The sequence below is a fragment of the Lynx rufus genome, unplaced genomic scaffold (genome assembly GCF_022079265.1).
Source record: "Lynx rufus isolate CCGP_SWC_20201006 ecotype Redwood Valley unplaced genomic scaffold, mLynRuf1.p SCAF_9, whole genome shotgun sequence".
In the NCBI taxonomy this organism is placed as follows: Eukaryota; Metazoa; Chordata; class Mammalia; order Carnivora; family Felidae; genus Lynx; species Lynx rufus.
In genome coordinates this window covers 53,914,946-53,942,211 of record NW_025814897.1, presented here as the reverse complement: position 1 = coordinate 53,942,211, position 27,266 = coordinate 53,914,946, and the positions used below count along the sequence as shown (strand labels likewise).

Sequence of the window (27,266 nt, the reverse complement as noted above, 5' to 3'; positions counted from 1 at the left end):
GAATGCAACTTCCTCCATATGTGTTCAGTAGTACCAAAACCTTAACAAATATCCAAAGTCTTAAAGCAGGAAACAGAAGTGAAGAAAAAGGAACTAAAATGCTGGGACATGCTATCACTTCTCAAGAGTGTATTAGAGAAGCATGCGTTCCTATAGTGCATTTCAAGGTGGCCATTTACTATTGTCCTCAAACTTGGGTGTGGACTAGGCATCCTTAACTTTAAATAGTTACTAACACTTCATTGTTGTCACAGTAAAAAAGAGCACTATAAAGAGAAGGAAGAATTTAAATATGCAACTCTACTTCCTCCTAACAGTGGGGTGCCAAGATTCAAACCCCAGTGCCTTTACGTGCAGTTAGGAGGAAATTAACACAATGACCCTTGGAATTAGTACTGAACAGAGGTGTCTGAGGCGGGAATAAGAAGGAGCACTGCTTTCAAAGGACAGAGGAGCAGCAGGGGCAGAAGACAAGTCTTAAACACCAAACTTCTAAAAGCAACAAAGACAGCAGGTCATAGCAGAGAAGCCACCAATTGCTGAAACCTGATCTAAAGCCTGACTGCAGGAGCCTACAAAATTTCAGAGCATTTCTTTCTGGTATCCTGTATAGGCAAGTCTAATTCCACTATATGAAATTCTTTAACCTGGCCCTGAAATGACACAAACACTGAACACTTCTCATTTGTTTAGCTTCAGAAGTATCTATCTTTCCCTTCTCCTGTATTTATACTTAACTGGTAGCTTGCCTTATATTGTTTAAAAGCCAAAACACACAGACTGTAATCATTCAGACGTGCTTATGGGATTTCCCTGGTAGCAAAGCAGTTATCTTCAAATGTATCATTATTTCAGTTTATTACAGATTTTTTTTTACTTGTTTAATTTGGGTCTCTTTAATAATTACCTTCTTATTTGTAAAAACTCCTTTAAATTATACCTTTCTTTACCTGTCATTTGGTTTTTAATATTCGGTTGCTTAGAATAAGGGACTATGACATGTAGTTAAGGTGGGTAACTCTTCTTCACTTCAGTATTCAGAAGGCTATTAAGGTGCAGAGAAAATACACAACATAAATGCTTAAAGAGAATGTTTTTCATAATGTGGGTATTGTTCTTTTATCATTTGCTACCTTTTTTGAACTCATATTTATAAATGCTAACACTACCAGTTTAAATGTTCAATGAAGAATTTTTATTTTGCGTTTTTGCAAAAACTATCAAGATTTCTTCAAACTATGTATGAATATAGACAGCATTTGATTATCATTTTGAATAATGCCTTCAACACATCAGGACAACTTCTCCCAGTGAATACTTTGTTCAATAATAAGAGAAAGCACCATTATCAAGAGTCAGGATGTTCAGAACTAGAGCAGAACAATTATATACAGGTCTTGCCATTTAATGGAATCACCCAGATGTATAAATAAGAATTCTGACTTCTTAGAGATAAAGAAATCACTGAATAAATGAAAGAAATACAAAAAGCACCACTTATTAACATAATTTCTTTGTGTATTATTGTATTACTGGCCAATGATTTTAAACAGGCTGTGAAATTGGTAAATGAATGACTTTCAACTGCCTACAAGTAAAAAAAAAAAAACAAAACTGGTAACTTTCAAATAATGTGCAACAAGGGCAAGCTGACAATGCCTGGCATATATCAGGAGCTCAAAAAATTACTGCTGAACAAAGAATTAAAATTGGAGCATTCATGGGGTACCTGGGTGGCTTAGTTATTAGTTAAGCGGCCAACTTCGGCCCAGGTCATGATCTCCCACTTCGTGGGTTTGAGTCCTGCATCTGGCTCTGTGCTGACAGTGCAGAGCCTGTTTGGGATTCCCCCTTTCTGCCCCCCCCCCCCCCCCCCGATTCGCGCTTTCTCTATCTCTCAAAATAAATGAATAAACTCTAAAAGATAATAAAAAAAAAATCAGAGGCTTAATGAAGTATACATAAGGTATACATTTCTTATGAAAACATGTTTTTAAAAGACTTTGGAGAAGAAAATATCCACATGTATACTTTCTTATTTTATCTTTTAAAATATGACTCATATCCAAAAACATTAACTAGGGCTTAACATGCACAAAAGGGATCTTAAAATCTTTATTAATCTCTTCAGGGTTTTCTAGTTCACCAATTCATAGTTGTAGAAGGAAAGCAAATGAAGTACTAAATTAAAGACCCATTCCTTTGAGTCATAATGCAAGTAAGATAGCCAGTAGGACAGGAAATCAGAGAGGTTTGAATTTTCTATGTATGTTTTTTAAGGATTACTACTGACAACATTTCAGGTTCTAGTCATGGTCTATCCATACAACTCTTATTAAATTTAAAGCAAACCCTCAAAAGAACAATATTGAAGAGCAACCTATCCTTCAAGATGAGAAGCACAACTTACTTCAACTTGGAACAGTTCTCCAGCCCCTTCACAGTCATTGGATGTGATTATTGGAGTATGAATATGGACAAAGCCACTGTCCTGGAAAAAAAGAAAACCCACTTTTTTTCAGTACATGTGTACATGAAACAACTCTATTATACTATTAAAAGAGCACTAAGAGATTGCCATATCAAATCCCTAACCCCCCAAATGTAACTATTGAGATATCAAGCTGAGGGTTCCACTGTACACAGCAGCACAAAGAATTTTAAATCAAAAACTGACTTAGACATTACCTAATCCAGTATCACTTCAAAACAGCATCAGAAACTGAGGCCCAGAGAGATTTAACAAAAAATTCACATATCTAGTCAATGGCAGAGAGAGCCAGGAGTGGAACCTAGGCCTGCAGGGTCTCTCTGGTGCTGTTTTTTTCTTCCCACTTCTCTAGCACACTAGTAGTGATTTAACATACACACACACACTTAAGGCTAATGCATAATAATGCTGCCTGTATTGCTAAGGGACTACAAATGATCAATATGAAGTGCAGCTATTTTGGAATGAGACCTCTAATTGTCACAAACCACCAAAAAGGAGAAAAATTAAAGTTGACAAATAGGGACTGGAGAAATACATAGCAAAAAAGGCAGAAATGATTTTTAGGAAGTCTGTCATTAAATTGATGGCACAGCACACTACACATGGCACAGGCATTGCACTTCCTTTCCCTCAAAGATTCTGAGCAGCAAATCCATCCATTACTGAGGCGCCAATTGCAATTCTTCCGCTCCAACGTCTGAACTATTTCCATTAGTGAACCACAAAAGCTGTTTGCTAGTTGGATTGAAATAACCCAGCAACTTCAAGGTTATGCTTCTTTCATTTTGACTATGGATGTAGGCAAAAGGTTACATTCCGTGTAAATGTTGCAGGTGGGCGTGGAGGTAGCACAAGTGAACATATGCTGCAGAGGCAGAATAGTACGTGTTTCACACAAAAATTTGGGTCTTGAAATCAATACAATACATTCATACATACACATTTAATCTCTGCCAAATTCTGTGTATCACTGGTGTAATGTAAAATGTCTCTAGTGCATCACACTAGGGGCCTCCCAAATTTGCCCCTTCCTTCCTAAAAAAGGTTGAATTCAAGTATCCTTGCTATGATACAAAGTGCCCAGTTAACTTGTCTTAGGATGTAGAATGATTAAATAAATATTCACACTATAAATTAGGAGTCTCAGAAAATATTCAAATAGGTACTTAAACTGGGAGCCATGTGCCTAGAGGTGCCACACAACGCACATTATAGACAATGAATGAAATATAATCAATAACATTACTGCATGAAATTTTTATCTCCTAGGAACCAAGAATTATGGACATGAATCATTTATTCCACATGAATGCAGGCAACTATGAGCAGGAGTGCAGTAAACAAAGAAAGGAAGTGAAAAATCCAAAGGAAACGAGGGTGGCGAGAGGGAGGGGGGGAGGGAGGAGAAAATTTAACGGCTAAATGTAATTGCCAAAGTTAGAACTGGTCAATTGCCACAAGAAACAAAACTGCAAATCTTATGAAAATAACCATATGGGTTTTTTTTTTTTTTAAATCACTCAAGTTGTGGGAATTATTCTTAATACTCAATTAACACTAAACCTTTCAAAAGGTGTCACCAGCTTTTTAAGTCTAATACTGCTAGAAGGCTTATATCAAAGTGTATAACATTACCACCAAAAGCTATGAAGAGAGGCCAAAGGAAAAATAACAAAGCACTGAAAACAAAATCCAAAACAGAGAAAGTAGATAGGGAAGTAGAAAAATGAAAAGGAAGAAAAATAATAAGGAGTCAGAGGAGTACTGTCTGCCTCCACCAGGGTAACAGTTGTCAAGTATTTATCCCATCCTGCACAAGGGGGTTCCTAACTAGAGATAGGAAGGCCAGAGAAGGGGCCAAAAATAAAAGCACGCACTTACCCAATTTTTCTGATTCCACACACCACCTCTAAATATCTAAATATTTTTGACAGATACACATTCTAGAACCAGATGTTTTATATGGCACTGAGTATCTAAAAATTACAAAATTAATTCACATACTAAGGCCCTTGCATATCAAACACTCACAGACTGTATTTATCTTTCACATTCACACAAAGTATCATTATTTAATTACAATCAACAACAAAAAATGACAAAAACTGTCAGCCACTGGCAACCAAAAATGACAGCAAGAAGACAAAAAAAAAAAACTTCCATAAAAAGCAGTCACAAGAACTCGAAGACACAGTAGTCTGGGGTCATTCAACAGAGGGGCAAAGAATACACCCTGGCAGGCTTTTAAGGCATATCCGTCTAGAGGAGGGAAAAATCTGATACTCAAAGGAAGAACCTTGACTCATCAAGAAAGGACAAACTCTTTAATGGCTCAATTTAGGAAGCAAGGAAATATGTAACACACTTTAGGATAACCTCCACTGGAAATTGGAAAAAAAAGATAGTACCTAAAGAGATAATCCTGTTATTTGAGAAACTTAGCTCTTCTAAATAACTCATTCCTTGAGGTTTCTCCACACCCAAATTTTGGTGCATAGCAAATGTGTCAATTTTATGCACAAACCAAGTCATACACAAAACACGTTTGATCACTTGAACCAACAACTGAATTTCTAGGGTGCCTGGGTGGTTCAGTCAGTTAAGCTCCTGACTCTTGGTTTCAGCTCAGGTCATGATCTCGTGGTTGGTGAGTTCAAGCCCTGCATCCAGCTCTGCACTGACAGCATGGAGCCTGCTTGGGATTCTCTCTCTCTCCCTCTCTCTCTGCTCCTCTCCCACGCACGTGTGTTCTCAAAATAAATAAACTTCAAAAAAATTAACTTTCTAATCTAAAAATATTAGGAAAAAACAGAAACTAAAATAGTCCCTCTTAAGTTAAGATACTTTAAGTTATGAAATTTTTACTTAGAAACTAAAACATAGAGTTTTAAGTCTCAACATCTTTTAGGATGCCTAAAGTAGTGAATTATAGTCCAAAGTACTAAATAACATATAAGTATTATTTAATGTCCCTTAGTACTCTGTGATTTCAATCCAATCCCAACTGTTCCACATACAAGTGGGTAACATTATAGAATTATCAGAATTATATTTTCCAAGGCTTCATAATTAAAAAGTGAATTTATAATACTCAAAATTACCTACCTTTATAACTATAACCAATAGTGCTAAAATTCATTATTTTCAACCAGTTAAAATATTACTTTGTTTTTTTTATTTCAAAATTTCCCAGTTTATTTTTAAGTTGTTTACGTATTTATAGAAGCCTCAAGTAGGAAGTATATACAGAAAGTAGGTAAAGCTCACTAGTCAGTGGACTGCCAATACCACCACCTAGTGGCCAGAAATCTATAAAACCTTCAGTATTGAAGCAGGGTGGCTTTATCCACTGTTTAAAGCCATATGGGGAAAAAAAACATTTTTAGATCTGAACAAATTTTGTGTGGTTCAAGCACTACTAAAAAGCCATATGGAAGTTGCACAGAAAGTTTATGGAGCATATGGAAATGCACCCTTTCAAACTATAATGGGATGATATAGTATAATGTGATTATTTTTCTTTGTTTATTCAAAACTATATGCTTTAAAGCCATGATGCTCTTTAGCTGTTTCACCAGAAATTCGCTCTAAAGGAACTTTTCAAAGAGCAAGAACTCTCATGGTAAACTACGGTTGGGCTGGCCCTGCATGAATTTGGATGCAGTCCAAAGAAGGGGTATGATGTTAGACAATCTCTGCAGATGAACTGGATCTGGAGAAGTGGCATAGGAAGAGCTCCAGAACCACTCAGAATAACACTGAACCTCATGTGCCGGGCCATTCCTTGCCTTTGGGGTCCTCTCATCCACATGTGGGGAGGATCCCTTCACCTCATCAACTTACCAACTATATTCCACTGTGGCTTTCCTGGGTAGGGGGAAATGGCTGACAAGCAAAGCTAAAAACGACAAAATACCTTTAGTTGTACATCAATCTACTTGATTAATACCAATAACTCTTAGGGCGCCTGGGTGGCTCGGTCAGTTAAGCGTCCGACGTCGGCTCAGGTCATGATCTTGTGCTTTACGAGTTCGAGTCCCACGTCGGGTTCTATACTAACAGCTCAGAGCCTGAAGCCTGCTTCAGATTTGGTGTCTCCCTCTCTCTCTCTGTACCCCCCCTGCTTGCACTCAGTCTGTCTCTCTCTCAAAAATAAATAAAAACATTAAAAAATATATACATAAAGAAAAAAATACCAATAACTTTCAAATCAGTGCTTACTATGTATAAAATATGCCTATGACCAAGATGGAGAAACAGGGACCAGATTTACCCTCCCCCTTGAAACAACCAAAAAAACCTACCAAAAACAAAAATAAAGCCCCCACAAGCAAACCACATGAAAGGCTGGTTTTTAAGATGATGGATTCAGACAACAAAAGAGAGTGATCCCGGAGATACTTAGCAAATCCTATCAGTAGCCCTGCTTACCACCTTGAGATTATCCAGGCCATAGCAGGAAGAGGGGGAGAAATAAAGTGGAGCCCAGGAGACCTCTTGAGTTGAGGAGACAGAGCTGAGAGTGTGAAGGGACAAAAGTGGCTAGAATTCATAGGACAGAGTATCAGAGAGGAGAGAGCAGCACAGAGAACTCCAAGGATGTACAGAGGGTCACTCTAGTGTGTCAGGTAGAGGGATGACGGACACATCCATGTGGGGAAACTGTCAAAGGCCAAGGAAAGAACCATCCAGAAAGATTAGAGGAAACAGTGCCTGGTGCTCACATGTGGCTGGTTAATTAGCCCTAGACTGAGCACTGTTCCAGACCCATTTACCAAATCATAAAAGACCCAATAGGATCAAACAGTTTTCAAGTAGCTTAACCACACACCAGAACAAAATTTAAGAAGCTTTATAAATATCCAACATGGTAAAATTCACAATGTCTGTGGCATCTAACCAAAGATTAGCAGGTATGCCAAGAGGCAAGAAATCATAAACTGTAATGAAGAGACTAATGAATCAATCAAAGCTGACTCATAACTGACAGACATGATAGAATTAGGACATAAAATAGATATCAAATAGCTACTAAAAACATAAATATTTTTAATTAAAACCGTATTGTGGGGGCACCTAGGTGGCTCAGTCAGTTGAGCATCTGATTCTTGACTTCAGCTCAGGTCATGATCCCAGGATAATGGGATAGAGCCCTGTGTCGGGCTCGGTGCTGAGTGTGAAGCCTGCTTAAGATTCTCTTTCTCTCTCCCTCTGCCCCTCTCCCCTGCCCGTGCTCTCTCTCTCTCTCTGTCTCAAAAAATAAAAAATAAAAAGAAGAAAGTAAATGTAAAATAAAAATTAATATATGTTTAAAAAATGCATAAAACTGCCCTGTATATGTTTTTTTTTTAATTTTTTTTTATGTTTATTTTTGAGAGACAACGAGACAGAGCATGAGTGGGGGAGGAGCGGAGAGAGAGGGAGACACAGAATCCAAAGCAGGGTCCCGGCTCTGAGCTATCAGCACAGAGCCCGACACAGGGCTCGAACCCACACTGTGAGATCATGACCTGAGCCGAAGTTGGACACTCAACTGACTGAGCCACCCAGGCGCCCCTGCCCTGCATATATTTTAAAAGTTAAACAGAGACATGCAATATATTTTTTCCAAAAGGCCCAAATCAAACATAGAGATATGAAACCTACAATGTGAGATGAAAAATGCACTGGATTGGAGTAACAACAAATTAGTCATTGTAAAAGGAAAGATCAGGAAGCTAGAAGGGCAGAAACTACCTTCCAAAAAAAAACACACAGGGAAAAAGAAATTAAAAAAAAAAGAAAAGAACGTCACTGAGCTATGGAAGTATCAAGTGGCCTAATATATGGACAACAGAAGTCTCCAAAGGCAGGAAGTAACATAAAAAATATTTGAAGAAATAATGGATGAAAAACTTAATGAAAATTAAAACCCATAGATCCAAGAAATTCAACAAGGTCTAAACACAAGGAACAAAGAAAACTGCGCCGGCACATCATAATCTAACTGCTTAAAACCAGTGATAAAGAGAAATTAAAAAAAAATTTTTTTTAACGTTTATTTATTTTTGGGACAGAGAGAGACAGAGCATGAACGGGGAGGGGCAGAGAGAGAGGGAGACACAGAATCGGAAGCAGGCTCCAGGCTCTGAGCCGTCAGCCCAGAGCCTGACGCGGGGCTCGAACTCACGGACCGTGAGATCGTGACCTGAGGCGAAGTCGGACGCTCAACCGACTGAGCCACCCAGGCGCCCCGAGAAATTTTTAAATCAAAGAAAAAAAGTACCACGCAAGTAAAGGGTGCTTGGAATAAACACTGTAACTAACAAAACGTTCAGGATAACACTCCAGGGTTACAATCATTCAATTTCTCCACAAGAAAGAACAGCTAGGAAGAAAAAAGAAAAAGAGTAGCTAGAAGCACACCAAGCACCTCACCTTAAAGAAAGAATGAATAGCAGCTGTGGCTTCACTGCGAATCCTCAGTATGGAACCCAGAGCATTAGTCCTGCACCTGAGGTGGGGATACTGTCTCAGATACTCCAGAGGATGCCTCTCTTTATATTTAAGAGGAAAAGCCTGCCAATAAATGGAAAAAACAAATTGAAAGCTAAGACATATGTTCTATAAAATCAGTTTCCAGAATATTTGTTAAATAGTAATGCTTTGTAACAAAATTAAAAGCTTTCTTTCTCTATTTCTTAATATAAGTGAACATGGTCCAATTAACTACAAGTTAATTGAATGGTGAGGTAGGAATCAGAGATGTGGTTTTGAATCCAGCTCTACTACTTATTAGGCATGGAACCTTGGGCAAAATTAGTATTGCTGAGTCTAATCTGTTATTTATCAAATTTCTATCCATTAGCTTATATCGGTCACCACTTACAAATAGAGAGATTAGTATATAATTATGCAAAAACAGTCCACTGTTTGGCACATAGGAGTTCAGAATATTGTAGATATTAAAGATTATTTTCTACAGCTGTGTACACACAGCTGGCATTCAATTTTAAAATCACCCAAACGTCTTGAAAGCCCACAATCATTTATAATCAATTGGCACTGTTTTTCACTGTTTATCAACAAGTCTAAGAACATGAGGGAGGGTCAACAGCCTTCTGTCACTAGCAGAGTAGTGTATATTTCAAAAATTTCAAATTATGACTCTATGTAGAAATATTCCACCCTGTGAACATTCATGTTACAAGATTTAGAAGATAAAAACAAACTGTTCTAAACTTGTTCTAAAGAACAAAACCAAAGTTTCAATAAAAAAGATAGTAGAGAAACTATTTTAAATAAAAAAGCCAAGCTGGTAGCTTATTACATATAGTCTTATCTATTTCTTTTAGTGCACATGCTAATTTATTTCATAATAGAAATAAGCACCATACCTACTGAAGTCAAAATATGACCACATTAATAGGTAGGTGTCTGGGGACTGCGTAGGGACCAGAATTCCCTAATGTCTGAATACTTACAAAATGACACTGAAATTAAGGGGAAGAGAAGGTGAGGGACAATCACAGAAGCCAAGAGAGAACGGCTTAAAAAGAGTAACACACATGGCGCATTTTAATAATCATACACCCCTCTAAAAAAAGCAAAAACAAAAATGGTTACCATCTCCATTCCTCTCTGAATTCCAAATTATTTTTCACAGTCTACTTTTCAGAAACCTTAAAACCTGATTCCTGATTTTACATGTCAATCAGTATTTATTAGTATTATTAGAATTTCTTGGAAAACTATTCAGAAGGACATTTTTCAAAAAGGTGCCCATTTTCTTATTTCCTTATATTTATTTTCCTCCAATTATCCAAAAAAAAAAAATAAAAATGAATTAAAATGATGCAATTTCCCTATATTTCCTTGTGTTTTGTTCATCAGATACTTGGAAGACAAGTATAGCAAAACTACAGAGGAGTCAAATGGCTAGTACACAAATTCCAGCTGTGGCACTAGTCAGCAATATAACCTTGGGCAAGCCATGTCTCCTGCCTGGGCCTCATTTTCTCCAATTTCAGAAGATGGATTGCCAACCTATAATTTTATTCTCTCTAACCTCTTTATCAGGTGATGAATAAAAGCTACTAACAAGGAGTCTTGCAAAAACAGAAAAAATTCTGTTGGGACAGTATTATCATGCTTGGGCTAAGCAAACATGTCTTAATGTAGGATTTCTTATCTTTCTTCAGCCCAAGCATGATAAGTACTATCTGACAGAATTTTCTGTGATAAGTTCCGTACCCACACTATCCAATATGGTAGCCAGCAGCTGCATGTAAAATGTATCTAATGTCACTGAGGAACTGATTTTATTACTTGATTTAATATTAAATTAATTAATACTAAACAACTGCAGGTGGCTAGTGGCTACTATATTGGGACAACACAGTTCTAGATCCTGTAAAAGTCATTTCTAGGCAGGGCTTTCCTTAGAACACGTTCTCCCCAGCACGTCTCTGTCACTGAAATTAACTGGGCATGCTTCTAAAAGTGGCAAGTTTCAATTATGACAGGTGTCCAAAGAGATGTATAGGTTAATACTTTGCTTTCAGTCATAAAATTCAGCCATTTACATACTGTTTGCTATGTTCTCTACATTCCTCAGGCTCCATAGCCTGCTTCAATTATCTCGGAAGTCACAACTGAAACATGTTCTAAGTGCCACCTTCCCAATAATCACACTTAAAACAGATTGCTGTTTTAAATTAAGCCTAAATAGTCTCCATAGAAGTATCACGAAGCATACTTTGGCATCACAATTTCCAACAATTTCAATTTTTTCTGCCTTCAGTTCCACATTCTGCTTTTTGGATGGACTTTTCACCAGCTGCCCTTGAACTTCCACAGAACTCCCAAAAGCCAGTTCTCTATAGTAACAAAAAACAGCATAAACAAGATATCATTATACAGAACGTTCATTTTAATACAAAACTTGCTATCAGAACATTACAGTATTTAATGATAGAGGTTTCACCCTTAAATGGGCAGCAAATAATTAAGAGAGACTGAAGCAAAGGATAAGTAGGGGATATTATTATGTGAAGATGTTAAAAAAAAGAAAGGTCTGGGAGCGCCTGGGTGGCTCAGTCAGTTAGTTCAGCATCTGACTCTTGATTTCAGCTTAGGTCATGTTCTCGCTTGTGGGATGGAGCCCAGCGTCGGGCTTCATGCTAATACCACAAAGCCTGCTTGGGACTATCTCTCTCTCCCTTTCTCTGTCCCTCCCCCACTTGCACTGTCTTTCTCTCAAAATAAAAACACAAGCTTTAAAAAAATAAAAAAGAAAGGCCTGAGCTTGAAGGATCTTGATTCCAAGTATTTGGACTTAGCCTTAAAGCTTTGAAAAGCAGGTCTGTTTAGAAAGATCACTCTGGGGTGCCTAAGGGACTCAGTTGGTTGAGCATCCAACTTTGGCTCAGGTCATGATCTCATGGTTCGTGAGTTCAAGCCCCACATCAGGCTTGCTGCTGTCAGTGTAGAGCCCACTTCAGACCCTTTGTCTCCCTCTCTCTCTCAAAAATAAACATTAAAAAAAATATGTGAACATTGGATTAGGGAAAAGGGGAGCAAAGGAGATGAAAAAAAGATTCTTTTGTTAAAAAAAAAAACTTACCTACTGTCAAAGCTTGAATCAGCTACAACTTGAAGGCTTTCCAAAGATGATCCATCATTTATATGCAGGAATAACACTTCCTTCTGGGATCGGACTGAACGAATCCATCCCTAATGAAGAAAAATTTCTAAATGTGAGTTTAAAACATGTAAATATTTTACATTTTCATTACACATGCACACACAAGACTAAATGAAAAAAAAAGTCCTCAGTCCTGCCTTAACAAATCAATTGCTTTTAGCATATATAATTCAATAGGATTCTTATCTCAGGGAGATACAGCTTTGGCATTCCACCTTTTTGTTTTGTTAATATAAAACTCATCATTCTCAGGGGCACCTGGGTGGCTCAGTTGGTTGAGCGTTCAGGTTGGTTTTGGCTCAGGTCATATCACCACAGTTCGTGAGTTCAAGTCCCACATCAGGCTTCACACTCTCTCTCCCTGCCCTCCCCTGCTTATTCTGTCTCTCTCTCAAAATAAATAAGTAAACTTAATTTAAAAAACAAAAAAACAAAAAAACCTCATCATTCTGAATACATGCCTAACATTCCATTAGGCCGATGAGCCTAATTCATATAATCAATTTCCCCAATATTGACTATTCCGGGTATTCATTCCAGGTAATAATAATAGGGCACATTATTTGGGTCCCTGTCTCCTTTTATACTAAACTCCCAGGAGGGAAATTATGTAGTTATAGAACAGAAACATCTTCATTGGATTTTTCCTTTTACAAAATATCACACAGACTTCTCAAAAAGCTTTTCACTGTGACATATATTTAGTACATAAGCTTTCAAAGACACTGTGAATTTAAATGACAGGTAAGTACAAATGAGGTCTTCTAGTAGTAACACTAAAACCAATAACACTAAAAACAGCTCTCACAGATCACATCCAACTTAAATTTAACTAGCACAGAAGAGACAATATTCTTCTAGCAGACACTGAAAAACTGTGAACAACTGATTGTGTTTGATTATCAGACATGCTTGGGAAAAGCGAGAGGATTCTATTTAGAAAAACTGTATTGACCCTTACTTTGTGTTCCCACCACACCCTACGGACAACGCTATTAAAGCTCTCCCATTACTTATTCATATGTCTATCATATTGTGAAGGTTTAAGAACCATGCTTTAGTGGCTTTGAAGGCCATTGTCAGGGACACAGTAGATAGTTCGTTAATGGTTTTCAGTGAAAGGATATCTACCATGCACTAAAAATCTATGTGACAAATGTTTTACTACCTTCTTCATATACTATCTCATCTTTTTCTCACAACAGCTCTGTGGATTATCATTATAACCTGTCTCACAAGTGAAGAACCTCGGCTCAGAGAAGTCAAATAAGTTGTCAAAGGTCACACTGCTGGTAGACAGAGCCTGAATTTGGACCCAGGTCTACCAGAAAGCCTTTGGTCTTTTTCTAGGGCTACACTGAAAAAAAGTGTAAATTGCCTGTCTCCTATACAAGGCCTTTCACAACCGAGTGTGCCCTTTCTGGTTTCACCTCCCCACATTTCCCTGATGGCAGCGGCTCTTTGGTTATGTTTAATCAATAGTAATTCCTAAAGCACCACTGTCTTGCTTTTCACTTGTTAGTAAAAGTTAACATTTGTGGAGCAGTGTTTAATGTGCTTCTGCTCTAAGCTCTTTATAAATATTTTACACTTAATCCTTACAAGAACTTAATGAAGTGAATATTCTCATTTTAGAAATGAAGAACATATTAAGTAAGTTAGGACAACCTCTCTAAATAATTAAAATCACAGTTCCCAAGGAGTAGAGCTAGAATTCAAATACAGTTCTCAGTTCAAAGTTCATGTTATCAAGCTTTTCTGGAATGTGATCTCCACCCCATCCCCAGTTCCTCTCCCTGAGGAACATATCCTTCAGGACTCAAGTGAAATGTCACTTAACACAAGAAGTCTTCCTTGACCTCACATAGTTAAGGATGTCCCTGTTTTCTCAAAGTTCCTTATTCCACTAATACTTATCACGTTGTCCCAATTACTTGTCTTAGCCATTAGACCAAGGCTGTCCCACAAACATATAATGTGAGCCATATATGTAATTTTGCTTGTTTTAGTGGTCACACTAAAAGTAGACAGGTACACTTAACTTTAATATTCTAACCCATTCTGCCAACATTGTCAACGTGTAATCAATATATATATTGAGATATTTTGTATTCTTTTGTTCTCCAAAATTGGTGTGTATTTTAAATTTACAGTTACCCTTCAATGTGGACTAGCCACATTTTAAGAGCTCAGTGCCACAAATGACAGGTAGCTACTATCTTAGACCACACAGCACTAAAATGAAAGCCTCTGATCTAGGCAGTAGCTTTTGTTCTTTTTATCTTTGCATCCTTTCTTGACTACCACTTAGAAGGGATCATTAATGTATGTATGTCAAATTAATAGATGAATACAAGAAAAGGGCTTGATTTGGATCATGGAAAAAACATGAAACCCCCAAAAATGCAGAGGAGTCATACTGCTAAAAATCAAAGAATTCGAGGACAACAAAAATAACTGCAGCAGTGTTTCAGCAACCGAAAAGGGTCAAACCACCTTGCTTGGTCTACTCCCTTAAAGGAAAGTCTTCTCTGTAGAGCTGCTGCAAATACTAGCAAGAGAAATAATAGCAGCTAACATTGATTGACTGTGGGCCACTGTTCTAAATGTCATAATACCTGTCATCTCACTTAATCTTCACCATTCTATGAGGTTAAGGCTATTATTAGCTTCATTGCCATAAGAAGCAAACGGGTTTAGAGGAGAGAAGAGACCATAATTACTATTATAGAAGAGACCCATAATTAATGAGCCACTAAGTGCCACAGATTTGAACCTAGTCACCCTGACTCCAGAGTTGTTTCAAACCGCTACACTCTACTCTTTCTCCTATGTATTAAACATACATTATGTGCAAACCCTTTTTTCGGCCTCAGGGTGGTTAAGAGTTGAATAAAAGCCATTGTTTAGTTGAACATACATTTACTGTAAGACATGGGAATACCAAGACCGGTAAGACATGGTGTCCGCTCTCATGGAGCTAGCTCAAGGCAACCGCTATGTAACTGTGGTTATTCGTTATGAGGGATAAAGGAAAAGAAGCTCGTACGTTTATTCTGCCGTATAACTAACAAGTTTACAGGTAATGCTCTGGTACCGTGAAAGCAAAGTTCCAGCACGTCATAGTCAATCCCAACAGTTCTGCGCAAACTAACGATAGGCAAGGAAAGGAGAAAAGTGTGAATGCACACGATGGCCAACATTTCCTCCTTTCTCTGTCTGTCGTTTTGTCTGACCTGACAAGGTAAGCCTAGACACGGAGGTGGCATGTAAGTTACTAAAAAGAAAAACCCATCCCCTTCCCATACACCAACCTGGACCTTAACGCGCTCCCCATTCGTGCTCCGGGCCCCGAGCGCGTCCCGAACGCTCAGTCTGGCGGAAGGTTTGTGTCTCGGGCAGGGGGCTGAGGTGCAGGAGCGCAGGGCTCGGAGCAGGCACCGGGCCCCGAACATCGCGCTGCTGCCGCAAGCTCTCCTCGGGACCAGCAGGGATCCCGGCGGGTGAGCACTTTGCCTGTGGAACCCTCCCCTACTATCGACTGCTCCCCGATTCTGGACCGCAGCCCTGCACTCACGCGCTCCACACCTCCTACCCCTAACCCCGGCTGCTCCCTTCCCCTTCAGGGGCTCCAGCTGTGCCCCCAACCACCTCCCCGCCACTTCCCTCTCCGCAGACAGGGAGGAGCGGAGACAACACAGCCAGCTGCCTAAGCCTAAAATACCACGCGCCGTAGCCAGCAGAGACACTTCAGGGACCCGCGTCTTTTCCAAACCCACAGACCACACCGCCTCCCCCAGCTGAAACACGCGCGGCCGCCGCCCCTACGCCACAAGCCAACGTCAACGTCATCACGCTACAAGGAGACCAAGAAGGAGCGTGCGCACTGGTGACTCCAGTTTACGGAGGGGGCGGGCCGGAGGCAGGGGCTGGCTGAGCAGGGGAGGAGGCGGGGCCAGGAGCTAAAGCATTCTGGTTGTATGTAGGTGTTGTTGCTGGAGCAACTGAGGAGCACAGCTGGGATGAGGTCTGAAAGGTCTTCATTTCTACAGCTTCCAGTTGATGCCGAAGGACACTGAGAGGCAAGGAGTGACTGATGCACAGGGAAAGCCTCCAGGAGACTTAGTTGTTGAGAGGATTAGCCTGAGGATATCGGCCATTCCTGAGTTCTGAGCACAAAGACGAGACACAGACCCTTGCTTAAGTCACAGTTGTGTGGTATCAGACATCTAAACAGAGAAGTGCATAAGAGTGATAGGATGCCAGAGATGGCTTACTGGAGAAGGTAACCCTCTGACGACTGAAGAGTAACTGAAGGGACTTTGTTTATGCCATTCAGAGAAGGCACGACCGTGTGAAGATGTTGGGGAGAGGCTAGAGGGAATGTTGGCCATTGCCTGCCGGAATCTTCAAATCTCTTTTTTTCCAACACAGTTATCTGCATTTGTTTGACCAGGAAACAATGACCCTTTTAAGTTTATCCCCCCACCACCAATTAAAAAAAAATTCTGTAATTCAGTGACAATCATGAAAAGGTTTCTATCTAATTAAAAGAAAGAAGGCCTAATAACATAAAGTTGCTGCTATTATTATGCCCATTTTATAGATACGGGAACTTGGGCACAGGAAAGTGAAATGACTTAGTCAAGGATATATATCCTATAGGTGTGAGATTTTAACTTAGAAACTCTGGCTCCATGCACTAAACTATTATGCTATATACAATGTCTCAAGGTGGGAAATAAAATCATGGTCCCTTCCACCAAGAAGCTCATGGCCTGGACCTAGGAAACGGCAACCAAACAAATTATTGCAATATAAACCAATAAGTTCACATAAATATATGAGCCACGTGGAGTGGTAGTCTAGAGAAGGAAATAAGGTGAGTTTTTTGAGGAGGATCAGAATTTTGCAATGTTGGGATGTAAGAAAGAGTATTTCCTGCCAGAAGGTAGGCAGGAAAGGTTGCCAGGAGGGCAAACAGCCTGGAATAATTGTAAAACTGTTCTTAAGACAGACTGAAAAATATCTCCCACAACAATACCATAGTTCTTGGACACTTCTTGAACCTTGCAAAAAGAATATTGAGGGGCACTTGGCTAGCTCAGTTGGGAGAGGATGTGACTCTTGATCTTGGAGTCATGAGTTCGAGCCCCACATTTGGCATAGAGATTGCTTAAATAAAAAAAAAATTTAAATATGGAAACGTCCAAATACCTTCAGAATTATGTAGCTTTGGGCCTTTAACAAAAAAATAAGCACGGCTTTGGTGTATTGGCTACAAAATCTGGGAAGAACTCAATCACAGCAATAACATGTTTTTCAATTCAAATCTCCTCTTTGACTATGCCTACCTTGCCTAAGGGTTGAAAAGTAGTGGCCAACTGGCTCACTTCCTACCCGGGCTGTTTTTCTGTCTTGCCTTCTTTTTCCACCCCTTCTCCGTCAATTGTAAGAACTATGGTTTCTCAGGAAGTGAGGAACCTTACTTCCTTTACCCTCTTACTTACTGCCTGTTTAAGCCAAAGGGTTAGTTAATTTCTAAGCAGGGACCAGTGCCTACTAGTATGATGAAGACAAGGGAAGCCAGTGGGTGTAACTGAAAATTAGCAGTAGTTAACTGAAAATGTATACAACTGAAAGTCAACTATAGCAATCATGTGTCTGGTGCTAAGTTCAAACCACTCCATGTATTTATCTTGTGTTATATCAAATTGTGTTTTCTTATTTTTATTTTCAGTGTTGGAATGACACTGCTGTTTTTTAGATTTGTCACCTTTCAGACAGTAGCCAGAATGATCTTTCCAAAATTAATATATTACTATGCTGGTAATAATAGTGCTATAAAATGCTTCCTATGTGCTAGGAAGTTTTCACATATGAACTCAATCCACACAATATCCCTCTGAAGTAGGGTTAGCATCATCATCCCCAGTTTCCAAAGGAGAAACTGAAGCTTGGAGAGGTTTCGAGCTTCTACCAAGTTACACTGGCAGTCTGGCACCAGAGTCCATTCTCTTCCCCACTTGTTACTCCAGTGATTAAACCACTCTTCAGTGGCTGTCCCTACAACATAAAGAGGACTTGTCTTCTTTAGCATGCCTACCGGGCTCTCTATGATTCTGGGAGTTCCCTGAGGTGCCCTGGAGTGAGGAACAGAAGTGAAATGTCCTTATTGTTACCTTTTGATAATACGGGTCTGGGCAATGAACACTGTCAGCATTACTTGTCAGCTTTAGAGAACGTTTTAATCAGGCTCAGCATGACAGGTTTTTAGCTTAACTTGCAAAGCTTCAGGACTTCTAAAAAGCAGGCATCACTCTGATACCCAATGTGGTCATAAAATACAACTCTGTATTCAGGGTTTTCATTATGCTTGAATCCACTCATGAAACTCGCAACACCCAAAATTTGATTTCAAGGTCATGACCTCAAAACATAGAGGAACATAGTATTTGATGCAGAAATTATGGAGACATTAGTTGTAGACAAGGATTGGATGAATATTGTAAAGGAACCTGGGTTTCTCTGAAGAAGCTAACAAGGGTGAATACGGTTTAACTTGAAAAATGGAAAGGCACAGGCACAAAGCGGAATAAGAAGACACATTTGTAGTTTGGAACCTTCGGGAAAGCAGCTCATAATTATAAAGAGAAGCTGACAAGCAAGTGGTCAACGAAAGGAAAAGACACAGTAGTAACCAAGTGTTGAGGAAGCAAGGTGGTTTCCCTAGAGAGAGAAAGGTGGTTTTCCTAGCGGTTTTCCAGGATCTGCACTTTCCTAGAGGAAGTGACATCTAAGTTGAGCCAAAGGATGAATAACAGCCAGGAAGAGGGGAATTGTATGTGATGAAGAGAGTTGACATCGTTCTAGATAATGATCTGGGTAGATCACATATGTAAACATTCCTTGAGCTATAAACTTAAGATTTGTGCATTTTACTTACATATACCTCAATAAAAATAGAAATTAAATATTAAAAATAGGAGAATCAGTGGTGCCTGGGTGGTTCAGTTGGCTTAGCGTCTCTTGATCCTGGCTCAGGTCACGATCTCACAGTTCATGAATTTGAGCCCTGTGTCAGGCTCCAAGTGTGGAGTCTGCTTGGGATTCTCTCTCTCTCTCTCTCTCTCTCTCTCTCTCTTTCAAAATAAATAAATAACCTTTAAAAAATAGGGGAATCAAGTCTGCTGATAGGATGAAAGCATCTTCTTTCCCTGGCTAGTGCAAGAGCCTTTTTTTAAAAAAACATGTAAACTATTTCCTGCATATGGAAGAGTTTAGAAAATAATGTAATAAAACCTGGTAGCTACCACCTAAGTTTGTCATATCAAATCCTAATATTTTGTCCTATCTCCTTGAGATCTTTCTCTTTCCAGGAAATGGATCTCCTTTGTACTCCTCTGCAATCCTATTTCCCACTTTTCCTCCTGGATAGATGTAACCACTATCCAGAATTCTGTGTTTATAATTTCTTTCCATGTTTTTATATTTTAATTAGACACATACATACAAATAATTATATATATAATACACACATCTAGGTACATATACATATATGTATATATACATTATGCATTTATAGTCTTTTGTATTGTTTTACAGATTTTTAAACTTTAAATTAATGGTATCTTGCTCTATAAATTATTCTGCAACTCAAATTTACTTTTTGAGATATAACCATGTAGCTCCAGCTCATTCTTTTTAATATTCTGTTATATGAATATGACACAATTCATTCTCATTCTGATAGTTATTTGGGCTGCTTTCAATGTTTTTCTATTACAAACAGAGGTGGGTTTATCATGAAGCTAATGAAGGGTAAACTCCAAGCTCCTTATTTGCATTTATGCAATGCAAAGTATATGAAATTCATAAGGGTGTGAACCTCTTAGCATCCCCCTCTACCCCCAAAGTGCTGGGAGCTGCTGGGAGTTGTAAAGCAAGAGCGGAAGCAATCAGCAATCTGAGTCCAAAGGAACTCAGAGGGCATGAATTGCCAAAGTTCTAGAAATTTCTTGTAACTTCTCTCATTCTAAAACTTTTTTTTTTTAATTTTTTTTCTTAACGTTTTATTTATTTTTGAGACAGGGAGAGACAGAGCATGAACAGGGGAGGGTCAGAGAGAGGTAGACACAGAGTCCGAAACAGGCTCCAGGCTCTGAGCTGTCAGCGCAGAGCCCGATGTGAGGCTCGAACTCATGGACCGCGAGATCATGACCTGAGCCAAAGTCGGCCGCTCAACCGACTGAGCCACCCAGGCGCCCCTAAAACTTTTTTTTTTAATGTTTATTCACTTTTGAGAGAGAGAGAGAGAGAGACAGAGCGCAAGTGGAGGAGGGGCAGAGAGAGGGGGAGACACAGAATCCAAAGCAGGCTCCAGGCTCTGAGCTATCAGCACAGAGCCGATGCGGGGCTCAAGCTCACGGACTGTGAGATCATGACTGGAGCTGAAGTCAGCCGCTTAATCGACTGAGCCACCTAGGCACCTTGTCTCTCATTCTAAACAAATATTTACCTTAATATTCGTAATTCTGTATTATTTTCCTTAAAAAGAACCTCCTAAATTATGTAAGCTTCAAGCCCCACAGAACAGGATCTGCCCTTCGTTACTAGCATGCTGCAATAACGACATCGGACACATGAAAGCATGTCTGTGCATCATAAGCCTCACGTACAGAAGCCACGTGCCTTCAACTTTACTAGGCACTGACAAATTGCTCTCCAGAGTGAGGATTCTAATTTATATATCCTCCAGCAAGCATACAAAGATTCTCAGAGCACCATACCTTTAGTGACAACAGACAGAGTCAGGCTTTTGATTTTTTACCAATTCTGGGTTAAGAAAGAGTATCTCAGTGTTTTTAGAGATTGTATGTTCTTTGTTCTTTTGTTTTTCCTTGAAATTCTTTTTCAACCATAACACCCATCATTATCCATAGCATAGTGGAAAGAGCACTAGCCAGGCAATTCGAAAGGAGTCCTGGTTCAAATCTTGTCCATGGCCCCCTTGCTGTGGAAACTTCAAGAAGTCATTTAAACGCTAGACTTCCTTCACAGGGCTGTTGACAGGGTTAACTGCAGTGACTTGTGAATTCTGTGATCGACAAATGCACATGGTAGGTATCTGCATACTTCCCATTGTTTGAGTTTTAGAGTTAAGGAATCCCCTAAATTTTATCAGCCAGTTCTCTTTAATTCTCAAAGCAGAAGGCTCAAGATTATTTCTATCTACTCTGTAATTTCTTTTAGGTGCAGTTCTTCAGTGGGACTCGGAAACACCAGCAGCAATTGTTGAAATGCAAATTCCTGGGTCTGCTGTCTGATGACTCCACTCACTTTGAAAAACACTCTGGCTCTGTAGTTGGGTCTCCTTTCCCTGGGTTCTTCCTTTTGCCTTCAGGAGGCCCTCTGAGACTCAAACTTCTTTTCTTCTGTACTACTGCTACTACTATTATTAAACTTTTAATGTACTTTTCCTTTTAATTATAAAAATTATTTTAAGTTTATTTATTTATTTGTTTAGAGAGAGAGAGAGAGAGAGAGCGCGCGCCTGCAAGCAGGGGAGTGGCAGAGAGAGAGGGAAACACTGAATCCCAAGTAGGCTCCCTGCTGCCATCCCAGAGCCCTCCACTCTCATAGAACCTGAGCCCAGACCAAGAGTCAGGAAGAGGCTTAACCAAACCACTGAGCCACCCAGGTTCCCCAAACTCCTGATGTATTTTCAAAGAAGCTGTAACAAAGTAACCTGCATCCATGCTGCCTTCCATGGCGGGTGTGTTGGGGGGGAGGGGGCAGTGCACCCTGGGTGGAGCATGACCCTGGGAGTGCACCAGGACTTTCTTCCTCACCTGGCTCTGCTGAGGCCCAAGTGCAATCTGCACGGAGTATTTTGTTCATACATGATGCATGCACAACATGTATATCTGCAGGATACACTCCTAGAAATGATAAAAATAAATAAAACAAAAATTTGTTTCATAAATATCTTTAAGGTTGTTTTATGTATCCAGTTGCTCTCTTCATCCCCCATTTTGAGATCCTGATCTTACCCACTGTGGTTTTAGTGTCTATACATGTGGCAAAGACCTGGAAATTTTTATTTTATTTATTTCATTTTATTTAGTTTTTAAGACCTGGAAATCTATTAAGACCCTAGAAATCTTTTAAGATCCTAGAAGATCTTAGGGCACCTGGGTGGCTCAGTCAGTTAAGCATCTGACTTTGGCTCAGGTCATGATCTCACAGTTCATGGGTTAGAGGCCTGCGTCGTCGGGCTCTGTGCTGACAGCTCAGAGCCTGGAGTCTGCTTCGGATTCTGTGTCTCCCTCTCTCTCTCTCTGCCTCTCCCCCGCTCATACTCTGTCTCTCTCTCTCAAAAAAATAAATAAACATTAGAAAATAGATTTCTATAATGCAGTGACTACACTGCAGATGAAACAAAACATACTCCCAGGAGTAGCTAAGGTTTTTACCACCCTTTAAAATTTAGATTTATCAGAGACTGGACACAGTCTGCTACTAGATAGGTTACGACAAATTTTGATTTTGTACAGTTATTTCTGGAGTTTGATACTTGTTAACTGGTGAGCTCGTTGATAAATGTTTGCACATCTGAAACTGGGGTTGAAAGTAAATTATAACATCCCCTGCAAATAGGTTAGTGTGTAAGGCAGGCAAATTTTTATGCCTTATAATTTGGGATATAGTAATAGCCTAGGCTTTCACTGATGAGGATAAAAGGAGACTTAAAAAATGTTTTTGTTATCATGCAAATGACAGAAAAATACATAAAATATAAGAGTGTAGTTAATGAATGCTTATGAAATGAATACTTGAGTAACCACCATCCAGGTCAAGGAAAAGAACTTTCCCAGGATTCTTCCAGCCCAGGCCCTTCCCCTTGGAAAGCACAGTCTCCCTACTCTCCTGACCTTCTTGGTGATCTTTGCTTTTCTTTTTTTTTTTATTTTTTTTTCAACGTTTTTATTTATTTTTGGGACAGAGAGAGACAGAGCATGAACGGGGGAGGGGCAGAGAGAGAGGGAGACACAGAATCGGAAACAGGCTCCAGGCTCCGAGCCATCAGCCCAGAGCCTGACACGGGGCTCGAACTCCCGGACCGCGAGATCGTGACCTGGCTGAAGTCGGACGCTCAACCGACTGCGCCACCCAGGCGCCCCATCTTTGCTTTTCTTTACAGTTTTACCACTTCAGTATATAGTCTAGACATTATGATTTTGTTTCCTCTATTTTTAGACTTTATATAAATACAGTCATACAGTATGTGTTCTTTTGTGTATGATTTCTTTTCCTCCATATTATTTTTGTGAGAATCAGCTATGTCATTGCCTATAGCTAAAGTTTGTTCATTGTCATTGACATATGGTATCCCATTTTATGATTATAAACCAGTTTATCCATTCTGTTAATGGATGTTTGGGTTGTTTCCAGTTTGGGGTTATTACGAATATTTTTGTACAGAATTTATTGCACATGTGTATGTATTTAATCTGGTAATAATATCTAGGAGTGAAATTGCTGTATCACAAGATATACAAACTTCAGCTTTAGTAAACAGGGCCAGACTTTTCCCAAAGTGTCACCAGCCACTTCTGGGAATTCCTGTTGCTTTACCTTCTCACTGACACATGGTCTCATCAGACTTTTAAATTTAGCCATATTGGTGGAGGTGTATTAATCTCATTGCAGTTTTAGTTTGCATCTCCCTGATTATTGCTTGTTGAGCATCCTGAAATGTTTATTTTCACTAGGTCGTCTTCTTTAGTGAATTCACTAAATCTTTTGCCCATTTTTTCCACTGAGTAGTCTTTGTAACTTATTTTCTAATTAATCTACACCAGTTCTTACGTATATAATTTATTATTTTTTTAAAAGATTTTTATTTTTAAGGGGTGCCTGGGTGGCTCATTTGGTTGACTGTCTGACTCTTGATTTCGGCTCAGGTCATGATCTCACAGTTCATGAGTTCAAGGCCCTCATCGGGCTCTGTGCTAACAGCATGGAGCCTGCTTCAGAATTTCTCTCTCCGTCTCTCAAAGTAAATAAACAAACTTAAAAAAAATTATTTTTAAGTAATCTCTACATCCAACATGGGGCTTGAACCCACAACCCCAAGATCAAGAGTCACATGTTCCACTGATCCAGCCAACCAGGTGCCCCATTACGTCCATAATTTAGACATAAGCTCTTCTCAGTGATAACCAGTGCAAATACCTTCACCCACTCTGTGGGTTGCCTTTACTATGATGTAGTGTGAGGAAATGGCCGAATGAGAGCAAACCTTGACATTATTTGATCCTCTGCTTTAGAAATAGTGTCTAGTTCTTGAACAAAATTATGGATGCTCAAAATTACCCTTTGATTTATTTGGACAATGTAAGACCAACATCGTTTGGCATTTCTCTTATTGTTCTTCTTTAAAAATGGATTTTTTCCTATTCAAAGGTTTACTTTTTTACCACCACCTCCCCCCTGCCCCCCGCCTTTTTTTTTTGCATGGTTAATGGTCTTTTCTACATACATCTGTGTGTTAATCTTCAGGGAATAATCTTAAAGCTTGGAATTTCACTTGAAATTGTTTGAAGCTAATTCTGGCTGTTTGCAAATATTGCTGTGTATAACCAACCTCTAAAATTTCATAGCAGAAAACCAGATAACTCAGAAAATTACATGTAAGAGACAATACAATCTGAGTGGATCTTTCTATATTCATATTTTCTTTTCATTCACTCAGAGCTTCAAAGAATGAAGTTAGCTTTTCAAAATGTCTTTAATGCACACACAGCTTCATAATGAGCACTCAGTACATCTTGTCTGGGAAAATCTTTTCACGGCCTATACCTACAGTCATGCCTACATTTTTGCAGCATTTCCCACTGATAAAATAAAAATGTAAAGAACAGATACTTTCTCTCCTAAAGTTTCCAAAAATGTTATGCACAAAGAAATGTTTCCAAATAATAAAACTCCACAAATGTTTAGGTATTGTTTTAAATGTTTTATTTATTTTTGAGAGAGAGAGAGAGAGTGAGAGAGAGAGAGAAACAGAGTACAAGCAGGGGAGGGGCAGAGAGAGAGAGGGAGACACAGAATCCAAAGTAGGCTCCAGGCTCAGCTGTCAGCACAGAGCCCGACGCAGTGCTTGAACTCAGAGCCACGGGATCATGGCCTGAGCCAAAGTCAGATGCCTAACTGACTGAGTCACCCAGGTGCCCCTAGGTATTTTTTTTCATGGAGGAGTGCCTTATCACAGACAGAATTTTGGTTTATAACCGTAAATAAAAAGCAGATTGGCTTTTGGTCCATCTTATTATTGTTTTTAAATTTTCTTTTTTTTCAATTTTTGAAAGTTTATTTATTTTGAGAGAGAGAGAGAGGGAAAGGGTGGGAGGGAGAGAGAGAGAGCGCACACAAGCATGGATGGGGCGGAGAGAAGGAGAGACAGGATCTCAAGTAGGCTCCCCACCATCAGTGCAGAGCCTGATGTGGGGCTCAACCTCACCAATGGCGAGATCATGATCTGAGAGGAGATTAAGAGTCAGATGCCTAACCAACTGCCCCATGTTTTTAAATTTTCTAAAGTTGTACACCCCCTTATTGCTTGCACTTTGGGCAGACTACTTCCACTGCCCCAACCTCGGTTTGCTGCCACTATCAAGCATAATATTTTCTGCAGACTTTTGACAAATTTTTTTTTTCATTTAAGAAAGTTCCCTGCTGCTTCTGAGGGATTAACCCTCTCAGCCCAGTATATATGGACAGATAGATATAGGTACATAATGTCATAAATAATGAGCCATATGTTTGGAACAGAATAGCCTCTGCTTAAAAATATGCAAATTCTAACTGAAGAGAATTTTTTCCTTATGGCAGAGTTTGGAAGAGATGTTTTTCTGGAATGCAAAGGAACACTAGCACTCACCAGTGGTCTAAAATGAACAGACAATTCCATAAGCACTTAAAGACACAAAAAGGAGATATGCTTATCCCCTGGTTTTCCAAACAAGAAAAAAAATACTGATGACTTGGTAAACTGTTTTGAACTTCTAATAGAAGGGGCTTGTGAAAGATATATTAAAACAAGGATGGCAAGTAGATTGTACCTCAAGAAAACTCATGCCTGGACATTCAGGGACCTGGATATTTCTTCTCCTACATTTCTAGCAGAACTTCCTTGAGCTCCACCATCCCCTATGGACAGCGGTAAGAAGATTCGACTGATAATGTGACTTTCCCAAAACTAATTTATCCTCCTCTTTTCAGGCTTTACGTTCAGAACATGTACATTGACAGAAAAATGTAAAATTTTAATTTCCAATATATTAGATTAAGCAACTTAACATTTCTTACTAGAGTATAATATATACCACAAAGGAGTATGAGATATATATGTATATATATTTCTACAAAGTATGTGTGTAGATATATGTGTGTATATATGTATATTCAAACAAACACATTAATCAGAAGTTACATTAAAAAGCTGTTGATGTAATCCCCATTTAAAAAGTATTTAATATTTGGGGCACCTGGCTGGCTCAGTTGGTAGAGCATACAACCTTTGATCTCAGGGTTGTGAGTTCCAGCCTCACATCAGGCATGGAGCCTACTTAAAAAAAAGTAGTTTATATTTATCAGTTTGGCTGGAGCCCAGTAAAATTATACAGTTTGGTTTACATTTCCTAGTGACTGGTTGTAGTTCCCAGTCTCTAAAACGGACGCAATGATCCTTGCCTCCTTTTAGAGTCCTTTCCACATAAGTCGCACAAGATTAGTCCATATAACCAAAATAATATAGCAGATGTCTTAGTGTGTGACTTCTGAGGATAAGTCCAAAAAAAAAAAAAAAATACTGCCCCTTCCAGCTTCTCTTGGATCAATTTCTCTGGGAGTTTCCAGGTACCATGTCATAAAGATACTCACCTAGCCCTACAAAGATGCCCACATGCTGAGGAACTGAGGCATCTTGCCAGTAGTTAGCGCTACTGTATTACTGTATGAGATAGACATATTCTATTTGTTGTTTCTCTAGAGAACCCTGAGTTAGTGAATTCATTAGTGAGT

General features: G+C 39.2%; 1 protein-coding gene across 2 annotated transcripts in view; it reads right to left on the bottom strand.

The window, feature by feature from the left end:
• NARS2 (asparaginyl-tRNA synthetase 2, mitochondrial) overlaps positions 1 to 15,982 on the bottom strand; it is a 135,680-nt gene extending 119,698 nt beyond the window's left edge. For both annotated transcript variants that reach the window (XM_047071466.1, XM_047071465.1), the window contains exons 1-5: positions 15,494 to 15,982; positions 12,099 to 12,208; positions 11,232 to 11,352; positions 8,912 to 9,052; positions 2,411 to 2,491 (exon numbers count right to left, since the gene is read on the bottom strand). In XM_047071466.1, the coding sequence (XP_046927422.1) occupies positions 2,411 to 2,491; positions 8,912 to 9,052; positions 11,232 to 11,352; positions 12,099 to 12,208; positions 15,494 to 15,634 (594 nt within the window). In that variant the 5' untranslated portion in view covers positions 15,635 to 15,982. The remainder of the gene's footprint in view (positions 1 to 2,410; positions 2,492 to 8,911; positions 9,053 to 11,231; positions 11,353 to 12,098; positions 12,209 to 15,493) is intronic.
• Between the last annotated feature and the right edge of the window lie 11,284 nt (positions 15,983 to 27,266).